The following is a 24,833-nucleotide window of genomic DNA, read 5'->3' as shown; positions in this document are numbered from 1 at the left end:
CCCACACCTTCACCATGCCCCTAATGAGCGCGCTGTACGACCGACTGTTCCGTTCTGCCATTGTGTTAAAGATCCTCTGCGCATTATTGTTCTCCCTGTTGGTAGAAAAAAAGGATGGGCTCTATTATGGCCTTCTGCTCAATTATTTCGCAAGAGAAAACCTGTTAATACACTTCTGAATATCAGTTTACCCACTGGTGTGAAGTCCAGGATGTCTAGCAACTCACCTCCATACAATGGTCAGTAGCTCAGAGGCCCTTCGTGGTCTTCCCTTTCTCCTCTTTGAATCATCTTGCTCCTCTCTCTATTACGAATCAGAAGACAAACTCTTACTAAACCTACATGTAATTTATATGACACTTCTGCTACCAATCCTCAATTTCATGATAGGTAATTGATTGTTCATTACAATTTCGTCAGTTGTCTGTTCTGGGGAATCTTCTTGTGCTGGATCCCGATCTCCATACAAACAAATCAGGTCCAGCAGGTCATTGGTCAGATCCAGTGATATGGGAGTGCCTGTGAAAAATTCATCAGCTAAGTACAGGATGGTTGTTCAGGCAAATATTTGAGCTCAGACACTGAAGTGCTGTATAAACTAAGGTCTCATACAACACTTGACACATATCTTGAAACTATAATAAAATGAACTGATGCTGTGGGAGATCCTGTTTTTGAGAGATCCTCCTACCTGCCTGTAGCAGTTGATCATACATGTCCACAGCAGCCTTGACTTTTCTCAGCCTAATACGCTCCACAAGAGCATCCTCGCACAACTCTTCTATTTGTAGCTCCACCGTGTCTGGCATTAAACACTGTCAAAGATTAAATAAATAAATGAATGAATGAATGAATAACTACTTTTATGTTTTTTTTTGAGGAACACATGCTTGCACCATTTGTTTATATGCAACAAACTGGATAATTTAACAGTATTACTTTTCATTATATTGAATTACCGGTCACCTTAGGCAGTAACAGTAACTTTTTTGGATGAAGGCTTTACATTTTTTTTTTTTTTTTTAATTTACAGACATTTCTAGAATTCTGTTTTCATTTTGTCATTATGGGTTACTGAGTGAAGATACAGTGCATCCAGAAAGTATTCACAGCCCTTCACTTTTTCCACATTTTGCTATGTTACAGCTTTATTCCAAAATGAATTTAAATTCATTATTTTCCTCAACAATGTGAAAAAAGTAAAGCGCTATGAATACTTTCCTGATGCACTGTAAATAAGAAAAAAAAACAAAAAACAATCTGAATTGTAGCATCAGGCTGCTATAAAAGCACTAGAATTTCCCAAGCACTTTAGTGTAACCTCCATACCAAGCAAAAGCATTACTCAACTGAGGATTACAATTGGCACAAGATCTTCAAAAATGGCTTCAAAGAGCTACTAAAATTAATGAAATTCAGTGCTAACCACTGTTTTAAGCTTATTTCAAGTGATCCGTGAGGTACACAGTACTCACTGGAATATGGGGTTCCGCGAAGTCCTTCTGGAAGTACTTGGGGTATGCGTTGATGAAATACTTAGCTGCATTTCGGCCGGATTCCTGAGACAAAGAATACAGTCTCTGTGGAAGAAACAAAAGAAACAAAGTGGTGTTTACCTGTAAAATGGTAAAACATTTCTTGTACATAGTCAAGCTTTTTGTTTAATACAACTTAATGTGTTTCTTCAAAAGCACAAGTAAAAATGCAATATTATTCATTACCCACTGATATCTGTATTTACTAGAATGCTGACTGAACACTCACAAACTCTCCAGATGTTCTTGGGGCGAGATAGGAATCATCCTGAAACATGTAATGAGAGGCAGTGGGGTCCTGCAAAACAAACATGCAGTTATTTATAGCATTCATTAAAAGTTAAGGTTTGCTATTTAAGCATTTTTAGCACAGGTAAAAGAAGAAACGCTTTGACATACCCTGTTCACAGTGGATGCTAGAGCCTGCAATACAGCTTCTTTACTCCTTTTGGGAAAAAGAAAAATATGCATGTGAAACTATAATCATGTCATGCAGTGATGCAGCGCAATGTGAACTGGAGATGTGAACCCCAAGGTTTAAAAATCGCATGTCCTGAGTGGAAATATTATTCCTTTTTTATTCATTGTTGCGAGACAATTCTTGCTATAAATGACGTTAAAGCAGCTATAAAGCATTTACAAACTGTTATCTGAGAAACAAGAACATCCATACTAAAAGACTTTCAGGTAGAAATCTTACTGATCATATAGAAAATACCCACACTGGAGACCATAATGTTTCATAAATGTTAAATACATTAAATACGAAAGTTATTCACAGTTTCGACATTTCTGTTTAATTAAATATATTTGTTTATTAATAACCTTATATTGTGTAGCGCATCTACCGATAATTCCCCACATTTTAACTGTTATGAGAGAAAATATACTGTATACTTTTTATACTGAAAATTAATTGACATCTTTTGACCAAGCAGAATTGATCATTCAACAGTGCTGACATATGATATTTGTCAGTGTCGGAATTCAGTCGCTCAGTTTCTTTTCCTTCGTCCTTCAGTATAATAATGAACTCAACCACTATATACTATATGGTGATTAGTGAAAGAGCGAACGAGTGACAACTGAAAACTGAGACATGCAACAATCCAGTCATATGGTTGAAGGTTAATGACCGGTTGCCTTACCATGTTTTCTTCCTTGGAATCACAATTTCCTCTTGCGAGCCTGAAAAATGGCAAAAACGATGAGACGCAAACACTTTTGAACGTTTTGTGCATAAGAACCTCATTAATAGATTTAAAGAACTAGTCCACATGTCTAAAAGTACCATACAAAGCAAAAGCATCACTCAACTGAGGATTACAATTAGCATAACATCTTCAAAAATGGCTTCAAAGAGCTACTAAAATTCATTAAATTAATGATTCATTCGAGTTTAAGGTTTCTGTTTAAACTACATTATCAACATGTTAGGCAATTTTTACTTCGATCAACTGTTTTCTGCATCACCCCTAATGCTATTTGTTAACTTGTTCATAATGCTTCCAGATTTGAATCCAGTTTAAGTAATACTGCTGCCCTAAATTATATCATGCCTGTAATAAGTGTTGCAATCTTAGAATCTCAAGAAGCTGTTGCAATCTTATTTTTGTGAGCGAACAAAACATCAATTATGTTGATTTTAGAGATGTTAGAACAGCACACACACTGCTGCACATACTCATGAAAATAAAATTTAAAAAATTGCACAGATCAACAATTGATCAGGAGAACTATTATGTACATCACAAATATTTATATACAAAACACTTCAGGGTGGACTTTGGGTTTCTTTAAAGATTATGCTTTTTTTAATAGACTAATCCCACCTTATTATGAAAAGATTTTAATCTCTCGAACTAACCTGACAATGCAGCTCCAGGTTCCTGGCAAAAAGCAGAGCTGAGTCCAAAATATCTATTGCATTTAACAAATCAAAAACAAAACAAAACAAACCAGAATTAGTCACATAAGAAAGAGGTAGTATTGTGAACTTGGTAATTATCTATAGCAAATATTCGATACTATAGAGATACTATATAGCTAAATTAAATAGCTGTAAGGATTAATTTTGCAAATATATTGCACTATATAGATATAGTGCGTTTGAGATTAGGTTTAAGACAGTATATATATATATATATTGCACTATATATAGTATATATAGTGCGTTTGAGATTAGGTTTAAGACATGACCTCCATCCTTCCAATGAGCATCAGTGCACACATCGCAGGCATGACATGGAGCTTCAGCAGAAAACACGATTTGATGAGAGAATAAAAGAAACACTACTACCATGCCTTCAATTTACCTTCCATGCCACGGTTCCTTTAAGCTTTTATTAAACAGACGTCCAGTCTTGGCGATTTGACGCCCTAGGTGCGAACAGGAGGCCGCCATTTTTGCCAAAATCGAAGTGCATTCTGGACAGGAATATACCACTTTCACTTTCACGGTCGTCCAGTGAAAGACTTTTTTCTCGTTCTGCATTTATTCCTGCTATAATCGTATCCCAGGATTGTTTTAAATAGTATTTTATTTGAAGGTTTATCGTCGGTGTAATAATACATACAATATCATAAAAAGTTTTGACGCCACCCTCCTGTGCTTGTACTTGGTTCAGTCCATATCGACCCACGTGCTGGAGTTCCCTTAGGTGTACCCATGTGAAGTTGAAGCTAAGCTAAGACGCTTAAGGATGCGCTTCGGAGAAAGTGTGTAATTGTGCATTGATTTTAAAAAGAGAAGAAGAAAAATGCATTTTTCCAAGGAGACGCCATGGAGGAGGTTGGAGGGCATGTCGTTTGGCATGTACTCCTCCACGGAAATAAGGTAACACCACATAAACATCAAAAACACACGCTACACTGGCCTAGCATGCAGTGCTGATTTGCTGTGTGTTGTCGTGGACACGTGGATTTGATTGACAGCTGATTTCTCAAAAAGTTAAAAAAACAAGATTAACATTGATTGAGAGGAAATCCTTTATGCTTTGCTGTTCTCTGAAAGACAGGACGTCTAACCAGCATTTCATTAGAAACACCTAGACATAAACTTTACATTCAAGCAGGTCATCTAATCAGTCGTGTAGTAGCATCAGATTGCAGATTGAAAACCAAATACAGGTCAAAAGTGTCTTTGTTGCTGACTTCTTAAACATCTGGAGGTTCCACACGGTGATCGTGTGAAAAGCAAAACATCCTGTTGCATGGAGGCTCTGTAGGCTCCTATCTCCTTCATAGTGGGAGAGATGAGTGGAGCCGAGGCTCCTGTCTCCTTCATAGTGGGAGAGATGAGTGGAGCCGAGGCTCCTGTCTCCTTCATAGTGGGAGAGATGAGTGGAGCCGAGGCTCCTTGTCTCCTCCATAGTGGGAGAGATGAGTGGAGCCGAGGCTTCTTGTCTCCTTCATAGTGGGAGAGATCAGTGGAGCCGAGGCTCCTGTCTCCTTCATAGTGGGAGAGATCAGTGGAGCCGAGGCTCCTGTCTCCTTCATAGTGGGAGAGATCAGTGGAGTCGAAGAAATATAGTCCGGTTTGGGCGCCCATGATGATCTCGGGTTCTTGGTGACAGGAGAGGAACCTGGTGTGATCTAATACTCTTGAAGCCTATGCACTTGAGTGTATTGTGGATGTTTGAGAACGATTATTACTTTAGTTTTCCTTGCTGCTCAAATCAGTGTGGATATTTTCCTCTGATCCCTTTTTATGAAGAAGGAAATTGTGTTCACCTACAGAACTGTTGATTACACAATGTTTTTCTTTGCTGCACCATTTTGTGGGAAAAGTCCTAAGAGGCAATGTATTATGCATCGTGGACGATTAAGTTGTAATTTTAAGAAAACATTTGTTATGATATGGTGATCGTAAGAAAGGAAGAAAAAATGTAATGGCCTCTTAGAGCATCCAAAGGAAAGTAGAGTGTATTGTGTGTGGAAAACTCTCAAACCAGCCCTTCTATTACCAACACCTATGCCAGCGATCAAAATCACTTTTCTTGATATTGGACTTAAACGCTTTCTGAGGCCTTTATCGTGCATTTGCATTATTTTCTGCGTTACGTACATCAGTGGTTCCTGACTTTTTTGTGGCGATGGACCAGTTTCATGCAAGACAATTTTTTCATGGACCACACAAGAGGGTGCATATTATATTACTGCTAAACATTACCTAATTCAGTCATTACATTTATGATTAAGATGTAACTCATCCCACATTAATCCAGAATCAGTGGAATCTTTATTTAACAATACTTAGAGAGAAAAAAAAACTGTGAAGTGATCAAAATGTAAACAATTGTAATTATTCTTGTGCTGTCCATTACCGGTCCACAGCCTGGTGGTTGAAGACCCCTGATGTACATAATTGGCTGATTAGACAACTGTTATTCCTGTATGTTCCTAATAAAGTGGAAAGTGTTTGTTTAGGAAACAATTCAAAATGCATGCTTCACACTCAATCACAGTTAGGATCTAGCCTGATTCTGCTGCTGCAGATAAAAGTCCTTTGGTATTAGGAATACTTGGTTTCTGTGGTATAGTCGGTTGTCTCAGAACACATATTGTGCTCACTGAAGGCCACAAACAGCTGATGATAATGTTCTGGCTGTATCATGAGTTTTTCATTTAAATCAGACAACTGCTTAGATGAGGTGATCCTCCTCTACATGCCACCAGTAATAGGATTCGATGACTTCTTAGATGTTTGGTTATTCAATAACGAACACATAGTGGTAATGGCGAAATGGACATAAAGCGTCTGCATTACTGTAGGATCACTTGTTATAAAAGCTTTTGCCAATTTACTTCATTAGAAGATAGTAATTCATTTTAATCACAGGTTAATTACATGCTTTGCTACATTATTGTAGCACGTATAATGGGTTTGTTTTGTACTACTTTGAAGAAACATGTTTCTGATCTGACCGTATGAAAGCAGAGGAAGATCTTTTGCACTGTCTACATTGTTTTAAAAAATATATAAATAAATAAAAAGCTCCTCAGTTGTAATTTTGTGTTGTGATATTTTCTTTCCCCTTACATAGGAAGTTGAGTGTCAAAAGTGTCACCAATCCTCTGCTCCTGGACAATGTTGGTAACCCCGCACCTAACGGACTCTACGATCTGTCACTGGGTCCAGCTGACCTTAAAGAAATCTGCACCACCTGCATGCAGAACTTCAACAACTGCCCAGGACACTTTGGGCATGTTGACTTGCACCTGCCTGTCTACAACCCTTTTTTATTTGATGTAAGATTTGATAAATTTTGCTTTGTGTAATTTTGGGACTATAAAATACATTTCACAGACCCTCTTAGTACAGATTTATTATATTATATCATTGTTCATTGTAGTATAATGCATACTAGAGATTATTGGGCCTGAACAAAAAATAACAGAATGAAAAGTTTTGCATAAATAATACTATAAAGAGCAGTTAAATGAAACAAAAGTAAATTTTAATTTGGTTTAAAAAAAAGTGTTTTTGTTTAGGTTTTTTTTTTTACACACAAGTATGAAATAAATAAGGTGGTAAAAATGAAATCTGGGGGAATTTCCTGTGAAAAATTAGACTATCTCACTTTTTTCTTCCAACTCAGCAGGATTCATGTTTTTTTTGTTTTGTTTTGTTTTTTTTTGTTTGTTTTTTTTTTAAGTGGTTCATAATGTCTTTTACTTTTCTGAAATACATTTTTATGCAGCATTCAATACTATAAACCAGGGTGCGTAAAACGTTTGTGCAGTACTGTTTATAATATTAGTTAGGAGAGCTGCATTGTGGGTGCTATTTTAATAATAACCACCAAAATATGCGAAAATCTTCAAGATACACTTTTGACATCAGAACAGCAGATGTTTTTTGGATATTGAAGTGACACGTTCATGAGCTACTCCCAGGACTTTCTTTCATATACTTACGCTCCAAACCCTTGCAACACACTTTGTTCTATTGATAGTGTACAGTTATTTAAAACTATTTTACCCTATTCAGATTAATCCAGAAAAGAATATAGTAGGTTCACTTTTCACATTGATTCCTATCAAGCGTTTTCATTTCAGATCATATCCTAAGGAGAGTTTCCATACTACTTTTGCATCTGACTTGCTCTTTAAAATTTAAATAGACGTGTATGTATATATAATGTATTATTCATATATATATATATATATATATATATATATATATATATATATATATATATATATATATATATATATAATGGGATTTGTTTTTTGTTTTGTTTTTTCCTGTCATCAGAAATTGTACATGCTTGTAAGAGGCTCCTGCTTGTCCTGCCACATGCTGACGTGTCCTAGGGCTGCCATTCACCTGCTTCTCAACCAACTCAAATTATTAGATGTAGGCGCAATGAAAGAAGTCTACGAACTCCCAATTGTCGTTAATCAGGTGAGCATGCAGGATCTAACGCTAGATAGAGACTATTGAAATTTGAGGCCGAGTTGCTTATTGCTCATTTTGTTTGTTATAGTTGTTGGAAAGTAATCCACAAGCATCTGGGGCAGAAATCCAAGAAGCGTTGGAGGAATACAGTGGTCCTGTTATAAAAGCCAACCACAGCATTCATTGTGCACCTGTGAGAACAAGTTTTTTTATCCTAGCTTTCTAAATGAGCACTTCAGTTTTTTTCAAAGATACTAACTCATAGCTGCTGTTTTCCTGTTTTGTTTTTGATTGGTCATCTATGGGCTTTGCCTAATCGCTGATCAGATCAAGCATATTTGTGAGATGAAAGGCAGCCTCATTACTGAATTTTGGAGAGCTCAAATGACATCTAGAAAATGCCCCAACTGCAGGTAAGCAAACATTGAGTCTTTTATATTAGGATTAATGCATCACTGCTTTTTTTTTTTTTTTTAAATGTATTTATTTAGAATTTCATCATGATTATATTGCAATATTTATTTTGACAAAGTGCAAGCAAGTCACAGATACGTCGCGAGCACAACAGCAAACTGATCATCACTCATTCGGGTATCAAAGACGACGCCAAAACGGACAAAGGTTTGTCTATTACCTTGTTTTATGATTTATAATATGTACATGTGGTCATTTTAACTTTTTTTTTTCTCCATGCCTAGTACTGATCTTGTGTTTCTCTCTCAGACGATGCCCATGTTGCGAAACGTGGATATCTTACTCCAAGCTTAGCTCGAGATCATATCATCAAAGTGTGGGAAAAAGAGGGTAAGTTGTTTTTCCTCTTTCCTATAAACGACCGAGAAGCAACACTTTCATGATTATAGCTTTCTAATCGAAACATTTAAGGTGTCAATAAGTATCGCCTGAAAAGGGTGTCTGAACTTGTGTCCAAGATCAATAATATAATATTATTGTCTGAGACCAATATCATATTATACTAAAATTACAATGTCTTGATATTTTTTTTTTTTTTTGGGGGGGGGGACATTTGATGAAGTCAGTCATATCTACCATAAGATACAATTAAGGAGAAATTGTGTGAATGAAATAAGCCCCTCTGCCCACAGTACATGCAGAGGTCTCAATTCCTCAAAGTCATTGTAGAATTTGCTGAATTTGTGAAGTAAATGTTTACACACAGTAAGTAAGCTCAGGATCAAATCTGTGAGTATATTTGTTACTTGGGCTTTGGCTCTTTGGGCTTATATATAAGAAGTGCTTTTAAAAACACGTATTTACACTGGCCCTATTCTCATATTAGTAGGAAAATCAAACATAAAAATCTATGTAATATAGTACTGAACTTTATTACAAAAACCGTACCGAATCATAAATATATATATCATATGACCATATTATTAATTAATAAATATAATTACGTAATTAATAAATTTTAAATACTAAATATAATATAGCGCTCTTCGTGCACCGTGCGCTCTCGCGTGTAAAAAATTTTAATAAAAACAGCACATGGCGTCAGTGATTCACCTCTAGAGGCCACTTTCGTCATGACGGCTGTCCGGAAAACCGGAAAAATGATCGCTATTCATTTTTACCAATAGTTCCAGCAATCAATTACCTACCTCTGATGTGTATGTGTAGATCAGGGGTCTCCAATCTTTTCCAGAAAGGGCCAGTGTGGGTGCAGGTTTTCATTCCAACCAATCAGTGGTCAGAACAGGTAGAATTTGGTGTGGACTCGCTTGGTTGGAATAAAAACCTGCACCCACACCGGACCTTTCTGGAAAAGATTGGAGACCCCTGGTGTAGATGATCAGCTGTAGTGTGAATTTTGTGCACTGATTCAAATAGTCTGTCACAGGTTTCTTTCTGAAACACTTGTTTTCTGGCCTGGCTGAGAACGGTTTCAGCCCAGATATGTTCTTCCTGGAATTGCTAATGGTTCCTCCGTCCAGGTAGCCCTTAATCTGTTGTTCTTGCACATATTTTAGTTTTCCTAACATTCCAGCCTGTTTTGTACTCAGTAGTGATGTAAATGCTGATTTTCTGCACGTACCAGGTACCGGCCTGTCAGTCGGCTTGGAGATCAGATGTTTACCAACGGCCAGACGGTGAACATGCAGGCGGTGATAAAGGACAACATGATCATTCAGAAACTGCTTGCCCTCATTGCAACTGAGAAAGAAAAGACAATAGAGTGCACTCAGACAGAGATGGAGGAGGTAGGGAAATATTAAATATCCGTGTTCACTACTGAAGAATAAGGAACAAAACATGACAAGAGGTGCTGATTGCTGATTGTTGGAGGGGGGGGGGGGTTAATGACTTGTGACGCTTATCTCACAAAAATTTGCCTACGATTTTGTATTCATTAAAGGTCACATACTTTCTATACATTTATAGATTATAATTTGTTTGGAATATTTCCTGCTATCACTTGTGTTTTTGCAGCTGTAAACAATTCTTTTTAGACTCTTGCTTAATTTCTCTTGTACATTGATGATCATACAGAGAAAATACAAAAACAAAATGATAAAATTTTCCATTTTGTGGAGACTTTAGGAACCAGTTTTACCCACGTTTTACACTTGAGACCCCTTACATACATATTAAAGAAACATCTAACAGAAAACGTCACCATATCATTCTTTATACATTGTTACTGTTAATTAATAGCATTTTAATTTAAGGCTTGGGATCCTTTCTATTCAAGTGTCTGTAAATGAACTCATATAATATTAGAATGTCAATTTGTATATAAACCTGTATATTGTATATAAACCTAATTTGTATTATAGTCAGAAGTATTGTCATAAGTTCTTATCCTGCGGTGTAACTATATAATCTTACAGTAACAGCCGGACAGCTGTTGCTTGTTGTTTTTGCTGATTTGTGATTTGAATCTACTTCGTGCTTAATGGAAATGCGTCATTGTTCTGGATCTTTGCAGCCCAGTGAGACAAAAGAAGAAAGCAAGATCGACCAGACGTTTTTAACCGGGCTGCCTGGACTCACCCTTACAGACAAACTGTATAACATCTGGATACGCCTGCAGACTCACGTTAACATCGTGTTCGATAGCGATATGGACAAGCTGATGACCGAAAAATTCCCCGGAATCCGCCAGGTTTCTATGTTTTTTTATTCAGTTTACTTCCATTGTAGCCACTATATCATTGTATCATTGTAGCCACTATTTATCTCAGCCACTCTAGCAACACCCTAGCATTCATCTGGTATATAACAGTCACTGCAGTACCCCCGAGCAACCTGGAACGCTGTAAGAACCACCCAGCAACTTCCTACAGAGACAGTAGGTAGTAGTAGTTCTACAGAGAACCCTACAAAGTGCCTGCTATATCAAACAACTGCAGCAACCTAATCCCTACTTTATTTACCACTGCAACCACCTGGAACATCACTGGTGCCACCTAGCAATTGCATAACACAATTTCAACTGGCAAGCAACACCTTGACCACCTGAAGCATTGTAGAAACCATCCAGCAACACCTTAACCAGAATTCTTTTAACCCACACCTAAAATACCATTTAAACCCCTCTGGCAATCACCTTGAGCATTAAGGCATCTAATGGAGACCTAAGGCCTTTTTCCCCTTGTATGTTGTAAATTCCATTCTCTTTATAATTAATTATACGTTCAGAATGTTATTTAGTGGAATTCACATGAATCCGTTCTTGTATTTGAATTCTGCTGGAATATAAATTGATTTAAACCTATTCATAGTGACTCCTCTAGTTTTGCTTTGTGTCAGATTTTGGAGAAGAAGGAGGGTCTGTTCAGGAAGCATATGATGGGAAAGCGAGTGGACTTCGCTGCCCGATCTGTCATCTGTCCAGACATGTACATAGGAACCAATGAGATTGGAATACCCATGGTAAGTAAAATATTACAGTAAGACGATTTAATAAATTATATATATATATATATATATATATATATTTTATCTATATTGTATTGAATATATGAGACTTGGGAATAAAACACATCTCGTGAATGTATTATTTGTTTTCTTCAGACACACATACATAACATTATGAGCGGTGAAGTGAATAACACTGATTATCTCTTCATCATGGCTCCTGTTAGTGGGTGGGGTATATTAGGCAGCCATTAACGTTTGAGGTGTTCGAAGCAGGAAAAATGGGCAAGCGCAAGGATTTGAGCGAGTTTGACGAGGGCCAAATTGGGATGGCTAGTTGACTGGGTCAGAGCATCTTCAAAACTGCAGCTCTTCTGGGGGTCTTTCTGGTCCGCAGTGGTCAGTATCTATCAAACTGCTACAAGAAAGGAACCGGGGATGAACCGGTGACAGGGTCATGGGCGGCCGAGGCTCATTGATGCACGTGAGGAGCGAAGGCTGACCCGTGTGGTCATAGTGCTACTGTAGCTCAGATTGCTGAAGAAGTTAATGCTGTTAATGCTCAACAGGTCTGGACTTTTTTTATCAGCAAAAGGAGGGACCAACACAGTATTAGGCAGGTGGTCATAATGTTATGCCTGGTCAGTGTATTCTTGGCTATTCTTAGTTAAAACTCCATAATCTTGTAAAAATGTGTTCAGAGCTTAAACGTAACACTCACTGTTACTTATAGACACCAGGAGTAGGGAAAACTCGTAGCACCATAACAAGAAAATTCGAAAAATGATAAGCAGAACTCACTGAATTCATTTAATATAATTGGATTGATTCCTTTTAAAGGAATATATTAACTAATGATGTGTTAGTTCTTATTTAATTATTATTTAAAAAAAATTTTAAATAACCGATCACTCCGTTTTAACTGCAGGTGTTTGCTACTAAGTTGACATACCCACAGCCAGTGACTCCTTGGAATGTGAAGCAGCTGCGGCAGGCCGTACTTAATGGGCCTGATGTGCATCCAGGAGCTTCCATGGTTATCAACGAGGATGGTTCACGGACCATTCTCAGCCATACCAATCCTACCCAGAGAGAGGCTATTGCTAAGCAGCTGCTTACACCCAGCACTGGCCAGCACCGCATACCCATGAAGATCGTAAGTGTCCTTGAAGGAAATGTAAATTGATATATAACATGGTTGAATGTACAATAAAAATCAGTCCTTAAAAAATATTGAAAAATAAACTTCAACTTAAAATTGTGAAGTTAAAATCTAAAATCTTTTTTTTTTTTTTTTTTTTTCTTATCGCTCTCCAGGTTAATCGGCACATCAAAAATGGCGATGTGCTCCTGCTCAACCGCCAGCCGACCCTACACAGACCATCTATCCAGGCTCATTGTGCACGCATCCTTCCTGGAGAAAAGGTTCTACGGCTGCATTATGCCAACTGCAAGGCCTACAACGCCGATTTCGATGGTGATGAGATGAACGCGCATTTCCCACAGAGTGAGCTGGGTAGGGCAGAGGCTTACACACTAGTCAGCACAGATCAGCAGTACCTAGTACCTAAGGTAAGGCGCTTGGTATGCTTTATCTGCTTTGGAAGATATTTGATGTTTTATGCATTTCACAAAACCTGCATTTCCATGTCATTTCCACATCAACTCCAGGATGGAACGCCGCTGGCTGGTCTAATTCAGGACCACATGGTGTCAGGGACCAGCATGACCATCCGTGATTGCTTTTTTCAGCAAGATCAGTACATGGAGCTGGTCTATAGAGGTCTAACTGATAAAAAAGGCAGGGTCAAGCTGCTTCCTCCGGCTCTCATCAAACCACAAAAACTTTGGACTGGCAAACAGGTACCTGCACTTTGTTTGTTTATCACAGGGCTTCAGAATGGTGTTGGGTAGTGATTGTAAAAACAAGAAATGATGTTGTTGTGATTTATACTTTATTTATCTGATAGATCGCAACGAAATGCAGTTTAGCGTCTACCAGAAGTACAAATAATAGTGCATATAATATGTAAATATATGTACAGCAAAATAGACTCTGGCAGTGAAAAAGCTACAGAAGCTGTTGAAATACAACTTATATTTAGCAATAGTTTATCCCAGGTAAATAATGCTTGATATCTAAAGGCCTCTGCTTCTTTGCATGATTGTATTCCTTAAAGCTTGTGTCCACACTCCTGTTGAATGTCATCCCGGAGAACCACATCCCCCTGAACCTGACAGGAAAGGCCAAGATACCCAGTAAGGCCTGGGTGAAGGAACCTCCTCGATCTGTGCCAGGCTATCATCCAGACTCCATGTGTGACTCTCAGGTGATCTGCAAAGCTGTAATATATTGCAGAAGTTTGTCTTTGAATTGGTTTGAAATTACGATGAATGAATACTCCGATTTCTTTCTGGCAAACCGCTGTGTTTAGGTGGTCATTCGTAATGGTGAGCTGCTAGTGGGTGTGCTGGATAAAGCACACTATGGGAGCTCTGCATATGGCCTGGTCCATTGTTGCTATGAGCTATATGGAGGAGAGACCAGTGGCAAGCTTCTAAGCTGCCTGGCTCGCCTTTTTACCGCCTACCTGCAGCTTTATCGTGGCTTTACCATGGGTATGAACTACTGTCTGTCTGTCTGTCTGTCTGTCATACTGCTAATGTTAAATATTCTGTGTAGTTTTAAAGCTTGTATGATAAATCTCTATTCATATTCAGTAATACAAATGTCCAGGTCTAGTGTAGAGTCTGAAGTCCCTTGTCTTTATAACAGGTGTAGAAGACATTTTGGTAAAACCAGGAGCCAATAAGCGAAGAAAGAAGCTCATTAAAGAATCGGTTAATTGTGGGGTCAAGGTAAGTGAATATAATCCACAGGTTTATTTGTATTAGTATTCCATGTCCACACAAAATAGATATTAACTCAAGTTTTGCAGTCATAAATGTCCAGATTTACACTGATCAGGCATAACCACTCACAAACAGGTGCCATGATGAAGAGATTATCAGTGTCGTTCACGTCACCGTCATAATGTTATGCCTGGTTGGGGTGTAGGATGTACTGTTGATTAAATCTTGAAGTGAACATGAAAAGTAGTCAGAACAGCTCTGATTAAATAGGAAACCAACAGAACAGGTATATTCAGGTTTATCTTTTGTTGGGAATTTTTTTTTCTCTCCAATTTTTTACTTTTGAAAACTTTTGCAAATTTCACTACAGCAAAAAAAATTTAAATAATGCATAACTTTAAGCAAAGAACATTACTCCACATTTTTTGCCACTAGTGCAGAACAGGCAGTCCTTTTCAAGTAGATTTTTTTTTTATATTGTGCTTGATTTTGTCTTGTTATAGACATTTTGTCTGAGATACAGCCTGCTAGGGTCAAATGTCAGTCCAGATGTTTTATCAGGTTATTTGTGTTACACAGGCACTCGGAACAGCCTTTAATATCCCTTCAGCTGCTGCCGAAAATGAAGGCCGAGACCTCTGGCAAAATGCCCACCTGAACATCGATCAGCGAGACTTCAACATGGTCGACCTCAAATTCAAAGAAGAGGTCAATCAAGTCAACAACAACATCAACAAGGTATTGAGCAGAAAAGATTCCACTTTAAATCTTTACTGATGTTAACAAAATGTTGAATACTGGATCCATACCAGATACAGTATATGTCATATATCTTTTGTTTTTCTGATGTATTCTGTGGTTTCTAATGAGGATCTGGGTTCTTTGTTTATTAAGGTGTGCATGCCGTTGGGTCTGCACCGTTCATTTCCTGAAAACAACCTTCAGCTGATGGTACAGTCTGGAGCCAAAGGTTCTACTGTCAATACAATGCAGGTGATCCACCTTATTTAATGGATTTCTAGCACTGTATATCTTATGTCGTATAGTAGCCTGGCATCTTATTATTTTATTATGATCTGTATTTGGAATGTGAATAATAATCTGACTTTACTTGTTTATGTGCATGTTTAGATCTCATGTCTGCTGGGTCAGATTGAGTTAGAGGGCCGTCGTCCTCCCCTGATGCCTTCTGGGAAATCCCTGCCTTGCTTCCAGCCTTATGAGCCACAGCCTCGCTCTGGTGGCTTTGTGACTGGGAGGTTTTTGACCGGAATAAAACCTCCTGTGAGTTCAAATTACATTACAGCATCTTAATTATAGTGTCAGTATAAATGAAGATGTCTATGATTTCTGTAAATGGATTTAATATATGTTGATGGGTATGTCTTATTTACTGCTATGTCATTTATTTTCTACTGTTACAGCATTATATGGCAAACATCATTCCTGTTCATCGTTATTTGTGGTCATTTAGGGAGTACTCTGTTTTGAATGAATAATATGCATGTAGTGGTTGATTTTGTACTTACTACTGATTTCCAGGAGTTTTTTTTCCACTGTATGGCTGGTCGTGAAGGTCTGGTGGACACGGCTGTGAAGACCAGTCGTTCCGGCTATCTGCAAAGGTAAGGTAGTCTCAAGCTCTCCGGTTCAAGTATAAGTTGTCCAACCTTTTGGTTTGGACAGAGTATACATGGTTTATAGATTTGGGTAAATCTAATTTCTCTTACACACCTGAATGATTTTAGATCTACTTTAGTGATCACCCCCAGCATCTTTAACACCATACCCACCCCAGCCGCATTCTGTTCTTAAAGATAAATCAGTTCTTAAATACATTTGTATTTAATACATTTTAATACTTATACATACATCCGGCTTATTTTATTTAATAAAAAATTAAATAAATAAAAAAAAAATAGTAAAAGTAGGCTTGTATGTAGGGCTGAAATGATTCCTTGAGCAACTCCAGTAATTTGAATACAAAAAATCATTTAACTACACACGGAGCATTTATTACTGATGCACCACCCGCTAAACTTTGGAGCGCTCTGGACAGGTAAATACAGAAGATGCTGCAGAATGAAAAATGGAGGTATGAGGGAAAACAACGAGGGGCGGGGAGGAAACCCGTTTTTACCACATAAAAAAAAAAAATTGCCCGATTCTGACTTTTCTTTCTCGCAGTTCCGAAATTATTTTATTTTTTTGCCAGTCGGGCAGCGTCACTCCCTCTGTAGTGCCAGAAAGCTTTACACATTGAAAATGAAATGGCTACAATCAATTGAATCGCACAGTATCAAACTAAGCATCTGATCCGTGGAGAGAACTCTGTCTAACATTCAGCTCTGGAGGAGACGAAACAAGACAGATGAAGCAAAGGAGCCTCGCTCATACAGCAATAGCTTTACACTTCAGGTCGACAACAAATATTTTTTTATGTAGGATTTGGTTGTGGCCTATTTATTCATTAGAAAATAGAGGGGGGGGTACTTTTTTTTTCGCTTATGGTATACTGTAAAACATCTTGTTTCACCTTGTTACAATGGAAAAAAAATGTATCATCTTTACTGTACACCTCTTTAATGTAAAGTTATGACCAGAAAAACAGTGGCTAGTAATGATTATGCAAATGACATAAATGGTCTGTTAGATTTAATTACTTATATGATCTGTTTCATCTATCTTTGTTAACCATCTGTTATTAGTATATGTGTATGGGGTCATGTTGTTTTTCCATGTTCTAGGTGTGTAATAAAGCACCTTGAGGGACTGGTGGTTCAGTATGATCTAACTGTGAGGGACAGTGATGGAAGTGTGGTGCAGTTCCTTTACGGAGAGGACGGCCTGGACATTCCCAAAACTCAGTTCTTGCAGTCTCGGCAATTCCCGTTTATCAAAGACAACTTTGAGGTAGGACATATGTTCCCACAGGAAGGTAGAGCCTGGGGTGGTTATAACAGTTTAATGTTCCAGGTTGTTCGGATAGAAGATGGTGCATATAGAGAGGAAGTTGGAGTATTGCTATAAATGTTTAAAAAACTGCTAAAAAATTTAACAAAACAAAAAAAGGCTATGCTCATCTGTATTTTAAGTAGCTAACTGGCTGACTATGCAAAACCTAAAATACAAGGGATGGCACCTGCTTTTTAACTAAGCATGTCTAAGCGATACCAAAGTGAGTGAGCTAGCATAGGCAAAAGGCCACAAACAAGGCTAATAAACAAAGAACAGCAAGGGAGCCCAAAACGGATGATGCAGCAGGCTTTGCTTGTTTTGGTCGGGTTCTTGTCTGCTGATTGGTCAATTTTTCTGCCAACAATTAATTGTGATTGACCGATAGCTAAATCTATAGCAAGACAGCATAACGAACTAAAGACAGATACAAATGGAGAAGAAGCAGAGAGGAAAAAACACTAAAGCAATTCTGTGATTCTGGCATGTAACAGTCAATTAGTGTTTGCACATTAAAATGCTTTCACGGTGCCATATCATTTTGCTCTAACGTCTGTTGTGTCTAACCAACAATAATTAAGGTATAAAATTAGTGTGTTTTGTGTTCCTTTTCAAGGTTATCAGAAAATCTCAGTGCTTGGATGAAGTGCTGGCTAAACTGGACCCGCAGGCAGCACACAGTCACTTTAAGGCCATTAAGAAGTGGAAGGCTAAACATGCGCATTCGTCTCCTAGAGATGGCGCTTTCCTGTACTTCTCTCAGAAGAAACTGGGCAAGATTAAGTCTCGGGCTGAAGGCCAGTCGGGAGAGTTCGTCAACGGAAGAGACAATACTATAGCGCAAGTAATAACTCGTTTTCAAATATCATAACCCTCATTTAAAAGAATAAGGTTGGGCTTGGTAATGTGGTGATTAATTTGGTCATGGTAGAAAGTTTCTTTAGTTGCTATAAATATTTATATCCACTCTTAATCTTGTGTAATATAATATACATTATACATGTGTATATTATTGTGTTAAAATTATACAAACTTTTTAAATGTTAAGCGCTATTGGAAAAAAATAAATCATGCCCCAATAACCAGAACCCCCAGAACTTCAAACTGGTTCAACCATTTTAGCATGACTGATACTTTTATATATTTGCATAAATAACCAAAAAAAGTCAACATTTTACATATTTTTCCAAGATCATCTCACACACTTTTTTGTTGTTGTTTGGTTGTTTGTCACAGTTGATTGAGAATTGGAACTCTATGGATGAATCCAGCCGTTTCAGATATCTTAAGAAGACAACCCACTGCCCAGATCCGTGTCTCGCTGTGTACCGGCCTGACATCTGTTTCGGTTCCGTGTCGGAGACGTTTGAATCCATTATCGAGTCCTACCTCAGCCAGTTCAATATCAAGCAGGAGTATCACACTTCATCAGAATCAGTTGATGCTGAGAGGTTGGAAAATCTTTGCAAATTTCAAGTAGCTGGCTGAGAAATTGGCAAAACTTGTAAAAGTTTTAAAATGCTTATTGAGTTCCATTTCATTATGTGTCTGTGTGCATTCCAGATTAAGACATTTGCTACATCTGAAGTGGCAGAGAGCGTTGTGTGACCCGGGAGAGGCTGTGGGACTGCTGGCGGCTCAGAGTATCGGTGAACCCTCCACTCAGATGACCCTCAACACCTTTCATTTTGCAGGCAGAGGAGAGATGAACGTCACTCTGGGTATTCCCAGGTCTGTGGGTGCATAAGTATTACTGTCATAATGAAGAATTCCTCTTCTTTCGGCTGCTCCCATTAGGGGTCGCCACAGCGGATCATTCATCTCCATAATACTGTCCTCTACATCTGCCTCTTTCAAACAAACTACCTGCATGTCTTCCTTCACCAAACATTGTAGACAGTTGTATTTTAACTTTTTGATGTCAAAAAATTTACTTGACTTGAAAGTTTGCTAGGCTTTTAGTATGTTTATTTGTATAGCATTTTAAACAGCGGACATTGTCCCGAAGCAACATTCCAGATAAATAGGTTATAAAATGTATCCATGATAAGTGAGCGAAAAGAGAAAGAACGCCAGCTTTAAGGGTTTGTTGGGTTTTTTTTTGCATGTATTGGGTCTTGTTGTCTTCAGTAGAAAGAAAACCAGTGTTTATACAGTGTGTATGTTCAGTTGATATTTAAGGCTGTGCAGATCGTTCTGAAGTGAAAATATGTATATGATTTATTTTCATTCTAGGTTGCGTGAAATTCTTATGATTGCTAGCTCCAAAATCAAGACCCCCATGATGAGCATTCCTGTTTTAAACAAAAAGAAAGCTTTGAAACGAGTGAAGACCCTGCAGAAGAAGCTCACACGTGTCTGTTTATCAGAGGTACATATTATTGACTATCATTTTATATATTCTTTACGGTAATTCACTAAAGGTATATATTTTTTCTTCCACATTTCAGTAGCGTCAGTAAAATATCTGCTCAAAGCCTGTAGCATCCTCGGTCCTGTCTAAAAGAGAGAAAGTTGTTGTTTTATGCATGCTTTGGGTTTTGGAGCGAACAGTTTTTGCATTAATTTACCTTTAACATTAACCTAATAATGCTCTATTGAAAGGAATGTGTATGAAAATCAATGCGGATATGTCCCAAGTGGCTATCATTTATTATGATCAATCTGTATAGGTGGAAAAAAATTATTGGGGGTGGTAAGATCCTTTTTTAATGCAGGTGTTGCACAAAGTGGATGTGGTGGAGACACTTCGCATTGAGGGTAAAAAAGGCCACAAGAAGCGAATCTTCACGGTCACATTCCACTTCCTTCCTCCAGAGCATTACCAGCAGGATAAATTGCTGTTGCCCCAGCAGATCCTCCACTTCATGGAAGACAGGTGAGTTTGGCTTTCTCCTGACTCGGATCAAATTTGCCACCCTTTCTATATTGAGTGTTTTCACTTCGATTTTGATTACATTCCTACACTTGGGAGTTTCCCATGTCTTAAATATTAGACACGGGAAGCATACTGGTTGCATGTAGAGAGGACTATACGAGGTGGTATCGAAAAGTTTCACGTCTAGTTTGGTAACACGCTGATAGCTGGCAGCACAAGGCTGCACGCACAGTCACAAGGAGCACCAACCTTCATAAGTCAGTGTGGCAAAAGACATCGTCCTGTGTACATCTAGAGCTGTGCGACTGGTGCTGGTCTTACCAAGTCTGCAATTCTGACCACGTGCGCACCCTGTCACCGAGCTCTCCTCACACGTGAGTTTCTCGCCGAAAAAAAAAACACAATCTTCCGTCCGCACCCACCCTACTCCCCAGATCAGGCTCCTGCAGACCCTCTTCCCGAAAATGAAAATCCATCTTAAGGATTAGCTGTTTTGACATCATTGCGGAGATCCGCCAGGAATCGCAGAAGATCTCCAGTACGCATTCCAGAATTTAAATAAAGTACTTTCTTGTAAACCGAGCTAGTCTCAAAACTTTTTGATTCCACCTCATACAAAGTAGAAAAGATATAACTTTATTATGTGACCTATTGTGTATTTGGAAATGTACTTCCTCCCACTGAAACAAATAATAGTTTAAGAAAATTCATGCGTTTTTGATGCAGAAAACCTCTGTAGCATGGAATAGCTACAATCTGTTTTGCACTTTGGTAAACCATTACAATGCAACAGGTGCATTTAATAACTGTGTGCAGTTTTAGAATTTATACAAGGTCTTTGAAATTTGTCCAGATTCTTCTTTTTAATGCTTGACGCCATCAAGAAACTGAGCGCTAAGCTGGCCTCTATAAATTCAGTGGACTCGCGCAAGGCCACAGCAAATGACAAGGATAAAGATGCAGAGGACTTCACTAACGGAGCAGTAAGTTTCAGAACTCTTTGTTTAATCGAAGGCTAGTGAACTAAACTGTTTTGCTGACATACCGGGTGTTCGTAGAACGATGGAGATGAGGAAGGGGAGGGCGGCAGAATAATGGATGATGATGAAAACGAAGGGGATGCAGATGCCACTGATGCCAAGAGGAAGCAGAAGCAAGAGGAGGAGGTAAAGGGCAAGACACTAACACCTTTGTGATTTCCGTTGCATGTCTAGAAATCGAGTCCCGGAAAGAGTTTCTAAAAAGTTCAAATATGTAATGAAAGAAATGTAATTGTAATGAAAGAAAGCTGTATCTGAGAAATTGGATGTTTTGAGTGTCGCACAAATGTTTCCAATTTGTTTGATCGTTTAAAAGCATTAGTTGTACATTCAGAAATAAGGGAGGTTTTAAAAGCAGCCATTTGGTCGTTTAGGTTGACTATGAGAGTGAGGAGGGGGAGACCAATGAGGATGAAGACCAAGATGAGGGGACGGAGCAACCAGAGGAGATGGCGTCAGGGGAACCATCTGAGGAGGAGCATGGCAACGGTCAACCCTCCATCCAAGAAAATGTGCTTGGAGTCACACTGGAGTCAATGCGAGTAAACAAAGTGTTGCAGCTCAGCTCCAGCATTGAGGACTACAAATATGATCAGGAAAACGGCCTGTGGTGTGAGGTATGGTACTGTAGTGTCCTTTGGTTATTGCACTATAGGAGGCATACAGAAAAATGTTTTATCTTTCATTAATGTAAGGTACAAGTCTTATACTTAATACATGAATATAAAGGTGGATTGAGGTTAAAAAGTCGTCTTTTCTCTCTGTCCTGAAAATCAGCCTGTGTATATGAGCTCACTTCTCGTATACTCTTTAAAGCCCTTATTTTTTGTGTCTGATTGTCGTACCTAAAATGCTTGTTATCAGAGATATATGAGGACCTTAACTCATATCATTCAAGTGTACATCTACAACTGTGCCACGAATAAAGTCACAGAGATGAAATTTTTTCTTCATCTGGATGTTTGACATTCAAGAGCTTCGGTTACAATGATCCATATCTGCATCTCTGTATACATTGTGCTGCTGTCACAAGATTGGTCAATTTAGATAACTGCATGAGTGTACTGAGGATCCTAATAAAGTGGATGGTGGAAAAGAACAGTAAGGATTAACATACAGAATATAATCAATGACATGATGGCGCTCAACATTTACACGAGGTTTTGGTATCATGCAATTCCAGTAATATCTTGGATTATTTCTCCTATACCACAGTTACGATTGCAACTTTTACTTTTAATAAATGGCACATAGAATCTTTTTTATTATTATTTTTATTTATTTATTTATTTATTTTACATAATGTAGCAATTTCAATGGGGAAAAAAACATTCATTAGATTTATTCTATTTTTATAAATGATTATAAAATATTATTTAACCAAGCAGGCATTTTGTTTCAATGTTGTTTTAAATATGTAAACTGTTCAGATATAGATCACAAGTAATTATAATAATATTAATAATATTATAATAAATAATAATAATTTATCACTTGGTAATAAAAAAATGACTAAGAGAAGGATTAATATAATGCTTTTTACATTTGATGGGTACAATCAGTAATGTACAGTACAAGTCCTCCTTACACTGGCAGGTTGCCATATAGTTGTATGCTGCTTTGTATAAACCACATTAACCACATCTTAGTGAATGTATTTTATTTATTTTTCCTCCCCAGGTCACACTGGTGCTCCCGGTTAGCAAAGTGCACTTTGACCTGACTTCTCTGGTGGTAGCCCAAGCTCAGAATGCGGTAATAATGGAAACGAAAGGTATTACACGTTGTTTATTGAACGAGGTGATTACTAAGCAGGGTGCTAAGGAACTGGTTCTGAACACTGAGGGCATCAACATGCAGGAGATGTTCAAACACGGCGATGTGAGTTCACTCTGATTTTACTCTGGATATGTAATACTAAAGCAGTGTTCTCATTTGTTGAAGGGGAAACTTTATTTTTTTCCTCATAATATTGGTAATTTTCTCCTGAAAGCTTCACTAAACACATGGATAAGATGTGCATTGTAGTGTCAGAGTGTGACGAGTTAAACTTGCCTCATGTAGATTCCCAGGGAAATTATACCCATGCTAAATTCAGGCAGTTGGGTTTCTGATTAGTTTCTGTTTTAAAAATGATCACAGTATGTCTCTATGCTGCTGCACCATATATGTTTTATTGAAGCCTTGATCCGATTGGCTAAATGCCATATGGTGGACATCTGCTGAAAATCTTTTAGGGTGAACCTTTGCTTTAAGTTCTGAGGTGAAATAAACATTACATTTACAGCATTTGGCAGACACCCTCATCCAGCCCGCCTTGCTTAGCGAATGTTTATTTCTATAACTGAGCTTTAAGGGCCTTGCTCAAGGGCCCAACAGTGGCAACTTTTACAAGTTCACCTTAACTACTGAGCTATCCCTCCCCCAAACAATGAACAGCAAACACATTATCAGCTGTGTAAATATCTATTTGCTAGATCTATATGTATTGCTAGATATAAATTGAAGTAAAATTAATTATAATTGGTGCTTTTGGTAGACTGAATAAATACCAATGATCCATTTCTGTTTTAAGGTTCTGGATCTGAATCGTTTGTATTCAAATGAGATCCATGCCATGGCCAACACGTATGGTATAGAAGTGGCTCTAAGAGTCATCGAGAAGGAGATTAAAGATGTGTTTGCTGTTTATGGTAAGTCCGAGTTCATAGATCTGTGTTCGGTTCGTGGCTGTTACGTGCGACCTGCACTTCATTGCGTCTCCTTTGTCTTCTTCGTCTATGCAGGTATTGAAGTAGACCCACGGCATCTCTCTCTAGTGGCTGATTACATGTGCTTCGAAGGCGTGTACAAACCGCTCAACCGCTTCGGCATGCAATCGAACAGCTCCCCGCTGCAACAGATGACTTTTGAGACCAGCTATAAGTTTTTGAAACAAGCCGCTATGTTGGGTATGGATGATAGTCAGTAGCAGCTGACATTTCACTACAAGATAGTATAGTACTGTTATGTTAAATAAGCAAACATTGCTCGAAACATATATATATTTCCTTTTTTTTTTTTTTGCTTTACAGGCCTGTACGATAAGTTAAATTCACCCTCAGCTTGCTTAGTTGTGGGAAAACTTGTGAAAGGAGGAACTGGACTATTTGACCTGAAGCAGCCTCTACAGTGACCCCTGAATGGTGACCGGAGCTAAACTGTTCAGCTTTAGTCAGGAGAATAAAAATTAGTGTTTAACTGTGGCCAATATTGTTCAGCATATTAAATATTTTTATTTAAACCTA

General features: G+C 38.1%; 2 protein-coding genes across 3 annotated transcripts in view; one reads left to right on the top strand and one right to left on the bottom strand.

The window, feature by feature from the left end:
* The window catches only part of ptcd3 (pentatricopeptide repeat domain 3), a 10,545-nt gene extending 6,572 nt beyond the window's left edge, over positions 1–3,973 (bottom strand). Inside the window, exons 1-10 of the mRNA XM_083559904.1 lie at positions 3,851–3,973; positions 3,403–3,455; positions 2,684–2,723; positions 1,935–1,980; positions 1,765–1,833; positions 1,476–1,580; positions 692–815; positions 410–519; positions 228–304; positions 8–95 (exon numbers count right to left, since the gene is read on the bottom strand). Coding sequence (XP_083416030.1) covers positions 8–95; positions 228–304; positions 410–519; positions 692–815; positions 1,476–1,580; positions 1,765–1,833; positions 1,935–1,980; positions 2,684–2,723; positions 3,403–3,455; positions 3,851–3,939 — 801 coding nt within the window. The 5' untranslated portion in view covers positions 3,940–3,973. The remainder of the gene's footprint in view (positions 1–7; positions 96–227; positions 305–409; positions 520–691; positions 816–1,475; positions 1,581–1,764; positions 1,834–1,934; positions 1,981–2,683; positions 2,724–3,402; positions 3,456–3,850) is intronic.
* Positions 3,965–24,833, top strand: polr1a (RNA polymerase I subunit A). Of its 2 annotated transcripts, none has more exons than XM_083559903.1 (34): positions 3,965–4,371; positions 6,581–6,785; positions 7,795–7,944; positions 8,027–8,131; positions 8,266–8,351; positions 8,471–8,559; positions 8,662–8,742; positions 9,800–9,893; positions 9,998–10,160; positions 10,889–11,065; positions 11,713–11,835; positions 12,749–12,976; positions 13,138–13,392; positions 13,492–13,683; positions 14,001–14,150; positions 14,256–14,439; positions 14,597–14,679; positions 15,253–15,411; positions 15,568–15,666; positions 15,805–15,957; positions 16,216–16,298; positions 17,421–17,586; positions 18,245–18,472; positions 18,865–19,079; positions 19,192–19,359; positions 19,864–19,999; positions 20,346–20,506; positions 21,360–21,489; positions 21,565–21,672; positions 21,921–22,163; positions 23,227–23,427; positions 24,122–24,239; positions 24,333–24,497; positions 24,621–24,833. In XM_083559903.1, exons 1-34 carry the CDS (start codon positions 4,295–4,297, stop codon positions 24,719–24,721), a joined length of 5,076 nt encoding a protein of 1,691 aa, XP_083416029.1. In that variant the 5' UTR covers positions 3,965–4,294; the 3' UTR covers positions 24,722–24,833. The 2 variants fall into 2 exon arrangements, with proteins under 2 accessions (XP_083416029.1, XP_083416028.1); XM_083559902.1 differs by having other exon boundaries at positions 4,170–4,371; positions 21,360–21,493; positions 21,575–21,672.

The sequence above is a fragment of the Silurus aristotelis genome (genome assembly GCF_946808225.1).
Source record: "Silurus aristotelis genome assembly, chromosome: 14".
In the NCBI taxonomy this organism is placed as follows: Eukaryota; Metazoa; Chordata; class Actinopteri; order Siluriformes; family Siluridae; genus Silurus; species Silurus aristotelis.
This window is presented reverse-complemented; position numbering and strand designations above follow the sequence as displayed.

Excerpts from the sequence above, each read along its gene's own strand:
- polr1a (XM_083559903.1), top strand. The coding sequence starts at position 4,295 with ATGCATTTTTCCAAGGAGACGCCATGGAGGAGGTTGGAGGGCATGTCG. Across the intron at positions 8,743-9,799 it reads CAAAGTGTGGGAAAAAGAGG|GTTTCTTTCTGAAACACTTG; the intron begins GTAAGTTGTTTT and ends AGTCTGTCACAG. Across the intron at positions 21,673-21,920 it reads AGCAGAAGCAAGAGGAGGAG|GTTGACTATGAGAGTGAGGA; the intron begins GTAAAGGGCAAG and ends TTGGTCGTTTAG.